The sequence below is a fragment of the Pyxicephalus adspersus genome, chromosome 7 (assembly GCF_032062135.1).
Source record: "Pyxicephalus adspersus chromosome 7, UCB_Pads_2.0, whole genome shotgun sequence".
NCBI lineage: Eukaryota > Metazoa > Chordata > Amphibia > Anura > Pyxicephalidae > Pyxicephalus > Pyxicephalus adspersus.
This window is the reverse complement of record NC_092864.1, coordinates 65910089-65916037: the sequence shown is the minus strand read 5'-3', so window position 1 is coordinate 65916037 and position 5949 is coordinate 65910089. Positions and strand designations below refer to the sequence as shown.

Sequence of the window (5949 nt, the reverse complement as noted above, 5' to 3'; positions counted from 1 at the left end):
CCCTAATTTTTTGCCCCAGAAATCTAGCATAACCCTGGATAACAGTGGGACCTGACAGGGGTTCCAACATTTTCCAAAAATTACAAGGTAGACAAATAATTATATAACAAACCTACAGGTCATTTTCCAAGTTCAAAAAGACTTGCAAATTCTAAAATTAGCACTGGGCCATATACAGTTAAAAAAACCGTGCCATTGCTAAATTGCAATCAATCATCATTCATTTTCCTGTAGTCAGACCTGTTTTATAGTTTCCAACTGTTAGTTGGGAATACGTAAAGCATTAGTTTAAAAACATCTAGCTGTGTATTATTTCTGATTTGGTTTTTAATTTGAAGAACGCATTCACAGTTGCTGTGTTACGCTGCACCTTAATGTGCAATGCATTACAGAAATCAATTTGCTGCCAAAAAATTGAAAAGCAGACGTTGCTGGCAGCACACCATCCTCCACTGCAATGTGCATCCCCTGTTTGGGCACAATTTTTAGTAAAGAATGTACCCAAAGCTGGATTTATATACATATTACACAGCACTGTATATTAAATAGGGAATGCAAATGACAGACACAGTGACACAGGAGGAGAGGACCCAGCCCCAAAGAGCTTACAATCTAGGGGATCTTTAATACTACCTATTTTTATAGAATCAGTTTCCTGAATTTGTCTGTCTCCACCAACGATTCGGGTTTTGTCAATATCTGTAGAGATTATACATTTTCTTAAGCCAAGTTTTATTTTCTCACCTTTTTCTTTGCTATGGAATGCCCTTTAGCCCTAAATAATAATGCTCAACAGTAGACAGCTTTTTGTCATGCTGTTCTGATGTTAGGTTGCTTCTCCTATTTTTTATATTTTGGTCCTTTGCTTATCTTACACTAAGTATTCCCTTATGTTATGTTTGCCTATTGAATAGCTGGATTCACTTATCTAGGGTTTAATTTCCTTTGCTGTAACATGTTGTCTTGTATCCTTTTTCAATGCAGAATAAATGAATGAAGTCAGGTGTGGGGAAACATTACATTAATTGATAATGCAGATTTAATTCAGTTCACCTGTAGATATTAGTTAGGTTTCTCTTATTTTGAGGAAATGTATGTAAACTCTAGCAATGTTGTTTTCTCATTTAATCCCTTTTGGTCTATTAAATATACTCTACTGTATAATAGATAAATGGTGCCTAGGAAAGAGATTGCACAATCGATGTGGTATTGCATCCCTTTGAGATAGTTTTCTGTATATACACAACCAAAATCAGTTTATTTAGAATTTATAACCAGTTAAAATATTTACCTGACAAATACATTAACAAAAAAACATTTGATATACAAAACCATACCTAAGAACATTATAATGGTGACACACAGTGTAGACCAATCAAATATACACCAAGATGATGACGCGTTTCGCAGAACAACATCTTCTTTATCAGATTAAATGACAATGAAAAGTTTAGTCAATAAACACAAGTTAATGACAACACAAAAAATACATTTTTGGGTCTTAAATATTGCTACAAAATCTGATGTCATCATAAATAAGGGCGCTCAGAGAGACCATATCATTATTCCACGCATTTGTCTCCGCTGTGGTCTCATCACAACCTTGGAGACCAACTTGGATGAATCATTTGAGGCTACTTATTGTGAGGTCTTTGAACAGATTTTTCTTCATTTTCCCTTCCTCCCCTTTATTGGGAGGCTACAATGAATCAGTTATAACGTCTAAGAAAGGATCACGAATCTCTGTGAAGCACACATGAAATAATGATGTGGTCTCTCCGAGTGCCCTTATGTATGATGATATCAGATATTTTGGCGATATTTAGTACCAAAATATTTATTTTTCTGGGCATTGACCAAACTTATCACCGTCCTGATGCTCTGATGAAGCAGACGCTGTTCTGTGAAACACATCATCATCTTGGTGTACACTTGATTGGTCTACACTATATGTCACCAATTATGTTTTTAGATATGGTTTTGTTTAACAAATGTTTCCTTTGTCAATGTATTTGACAGATAATTGTTTTAATGGGTTATTCTAATTAACAGATTTTGGTGATATACAGAAAACCCCATCTTTGGGGCCATTAGTATAAATAAAAATGTTGTTTATATATATAAATGTTTTCTTTATATCTGCAAGTGCTGAGCACATTATGACCTTGGGCTATTACCAGCGATTTTCTGCTCATACATTTGTCATACATTTATTTGTCTCTTGCCTTAATATTCACGTTACCTAAAAAGTGGATTTTTTTTTAATCACTAGTTTTACAGGTTTGGTATAAAAATCAATTGTGGTTAGTATACAGTAAAAAAATAATTATTAGAAGATAGGAATATCCTTACCTCTATCTTACACCACACTGTCCCAATTTTATTTACACTAAAAAGAAAGAAGCTAGTCAATACCTCAACATTTTGCAAGAAACTTTCTAAATTAAAACTATGAAATCATAGTGAAGTCCTGCAGCGGACGTGTTTTGGAGAGACACAAAATTTATGAGGTTATGGGATTGGAATGATAATTACACAACCAGTGTTCCAGAAGCTGAGGTCTGTGTTTCATGTTATAATGCTGTTTTAAGGCTGCCTATTAATTGAGAGTTTTAGTTTAATGCAGTGCACCGCACCTCCTGAACATCAGGGCTCAAAGAGTACAACATGCTGCATAATAGTAACGCAATGATGAAGGCCTTACCCTGTGACTGAAGAATACACTGAATACATGCATTAATAACGACCATTTAATTCTGTTTCAATGATAAATAAAAATTAGTGAGCATCCAGAGAATACATGGCAATTTTACTCCGTACTGAAGGAATGTAAACATTTGTGTATGAATATGCAGGCCTCATCGCACAAGATTATTTTGCTTGCCTCTTAATTGATCAAAACTGATATTTTAGCCCAGATCTGAAAAAATGATTATTTCTTAGGAAGTGCTAAGCTCTCTGCACCCATGTTTCTAACCTTGCCCCCCCAACTCCATTCATTAGCAAGGGTCTTATGCTCTCAAATATTTTATTTAAAAATGCAGCAGTGGCAGGGACCTCAGCAGGGAGATCTGATTACTGGAGCCCCCTGGAGAGATTAGGCCAACAGATGATTTAGCAAACAAGGATTAACTCAGTATACCAGATTTTGTTTCTAGAGTGTCCTGAATGTCCCAGACAAAGCCCTTTCATCATAATGTTCCTAATATATCAGTCACTGGTTATCAGTTGCAGACACAGCTGCCGGTGTAGGAGAAGAAGGCATCTGTTCATTGTCTTTCACTGCCACCTCTACAGTCTCAGCGAGCGGGAGCGCTTTCTCTGGTTTGGAGGCTTCTGTCACAACTACAGGCTCCTTTTGTGGTAATAGTCCATCCAAGGCTTCATGCAGAACACCAATATCAATACAGCCTAAGTTCCCATAGCGAGAAAGTTGTGTGGGAGGCACACCTGGAAACACAAAGAATGCTAATAAATATCATACAACAAATGAGACAAATTTACCAACATCTAAAGAGATTCCGATTCTGACAGTCTGATGATTTTCAGCTGTTTTTAGCATAATAATGGAAAGTCAAAGGCTAGAAGCATGCCTCGCAAACAGTGCATCAAAACAATAAGGTAGTCATTTTCATGGCTTTTTTGGTATTTACCTAAACCTCACTTTAACTTTAATAACATGGCCAATCCAAAGCACCCTCAAAAACATAATATTTAACATTTGGGGACACCCAGGTAGTAAAGTCTGAAAGGAAAAGCATAGTGGCACAGAGCTTAGTTTCATTGAGTGGTAGCTTATGAATATAATCAAGATGGTGCACCCAGAGAATGTAGTTTTTAAGGCATGCAGTAAGCATAAAGAAAAGAAAAAGAGCAGAGAAATATCTCCTTTTCACTACTCCCTTCTCGTGCCTTAAGCAGGGGCTGGAGACTTGTAGCTACACTTCTGCAATGCTATTGCTCTATGTCTGTAGTCAGTTAGTGCTGAAAGGTTATAATCTTTCTTGGCTTTCACTAGTCAATGGCATATCCTAATAAAAGGGAATCCTATAAAAAGTAGAAGGTAGTCCCATAGAGATAGGAAAAAGGGTAAGCAAAGTCGTCAGACCTTTGAACACTGGACTGGGTAATATAAAGCTGGACTGACCGCTGAATACCAGACTAGGACTTTGGTTGTGCCCATCCCCTATGCCTCCTAATACGTCATTAAGGTTACTGTTTTTTCCCCACAAACAGCAAAAAGTGTAAAATGAAAAGGCGCTATACTTACAGTACCAGTGACGGATATGCTGCAGTATTTAATACCGGTTTGTCATATTGCACACAATGGTTCTTCACACTGGCTTGCATGCGTTGTAGTAATATACAATGTTTCTGGTAGGAATGTAGCATGGTAGCCAGCATTCACATACCCACAAGCATTGAATAAAAGCACCAGTAAGATATATGTTAATAGAGCTCAATTCTTTATTTTTCATCCAATAAAACTTTTTTTCCTAACTAAACTATAAATCTTTGTGATATTCTACTTTCCTTTATGTACTTAATCTCTTTGATGAGTCAGCTGCAGACTTTTTTTTTTTCCAATAACATTTTTAGGAAATAATAATCCAGTTAGTCCAAGAGGACTGCCATTGGCTTACCAATGATTTGATTTTACATGTAAACTATAATAATAAATATATATTTATGTCTTTCTGTTATTCATCATATATATTGATATGCTTTTATACGGTTTGAAAAAGCTAGATACTCTGATGTTGTTTCATATACTTTAAAACTGGCTACTTTATGGCCCCATTTGAATGCCAAATTTCAGCATCACATCTATATTTCACTATGGTTAATGTCAGAGAATACCTTTTATTTCTTCAGTCTAGCTTTACCAATTGTCTTTATGGGAGATATTTGGTCTTACTCCAGATAAACAGATTTTTACCTAGAATTTGAGCCCTCTGAGCTGGAGGGAAAAGAACTTGTAAGCAGCGGTTCAGATATGGTGCCAGGTCCTCCAGGAAAACCGTGCAGAACTGAACAAACAGTTCACTTTCCTGAGAGCTAAGAGCGGCTTCCTCGGCTCGATGGAATGACAAGATGGTTTTCACAACCTGCAGAGGAAACAGAAGTCAAAGAATGTTGGTCATCACCTTACAACATAATCCAAAAGAAAATTCCTATCAATGTAGTTAAATATTTTAACCCTTGGTAAGCAGAGGTCAACAAAGCCTGGACTTACTTGGCCTACCTGAGAAACATACATTTTTGTTTATGAGCCTGGTTTTTGGTACACTGTTTTAATAGATATATTATAGGATGGCAAATTTAACAAACAATAAAATTTACATTATTAGCTTGTTCAAATTACAGACTGTATTGCCCCCCAACATTAACAATATGCTAAATGTTTCTGTCAAAATGTCCCAATCATTGTGCAAGGTACAAAAGATTAGAACATACTGATTGCCAATCACTGGATCTGTCCGTGTAAATGTCAGACAAGAACACCAGCTGCTACTTCTCTTTGTTGTTGTTTATCAATATAACTTTAGCAAAGTGCATCCTACCTAAGAACATTAATATTATTAGAATTGCAGGCAAGAAAAGGTTACATACATTTTAATATTTTGTCCTGTTCTACATTTGGCTACATTTCTAATGCAAGGGTACAATGCAGCAGATGCAGACTGGGAAATGCTCAGCAATGACTGGATTTTGGAGAAAAACAAATGTGGTTCCCAAGTCATCATTTAGGGATCACTGCTGCAAAATGAAGTTGGTAAATCCTGTCCTAAGCATAACTAAAAATTGGTCACACACATCTGCAGTTTGTGAATTGATTTGAAACAGACGGAACCATGTCACCAATGCGGGTGGGGGTACCGTATTTTTTGCAGTATAAGACGCACTTTTTCTTCCCCAAAACGGGGGGGGGGGGGAAGTTAGTGCGTC

The 5949-nt window shown here is 36.5% G+C and overlaps 1 protein-coding gene across 1 annotated transcript in view; it reads right to left on the bottom strand.

The window, feature by feature from the left end:
- Window positions 1–2736: 2736 nt before the first annotated feature.
- Window positions 2737–5949, bottom strand: part of COG8 (component of oligomeric golgi complex 8) — a 7529-nt gene continuing 4316 nt past the window's right edge. The window contains exons 4-5 of the mRNA XM_072418808.1: window positions 4940–5108; window positions 2737–3450 (exon numbers count right to left, since the gene is read on the bottom strand). Of these exons, the coding sequence (XP_072274909.1) occupies window positions 3215–3450; window positions 4940–5108 (405 nt within the window). The 3' untranslated portion in view covers window positions 2737–3214. The remainder of the gene's footprint in view (window positions 3451–4939; window positions 5109–5949) is intronic.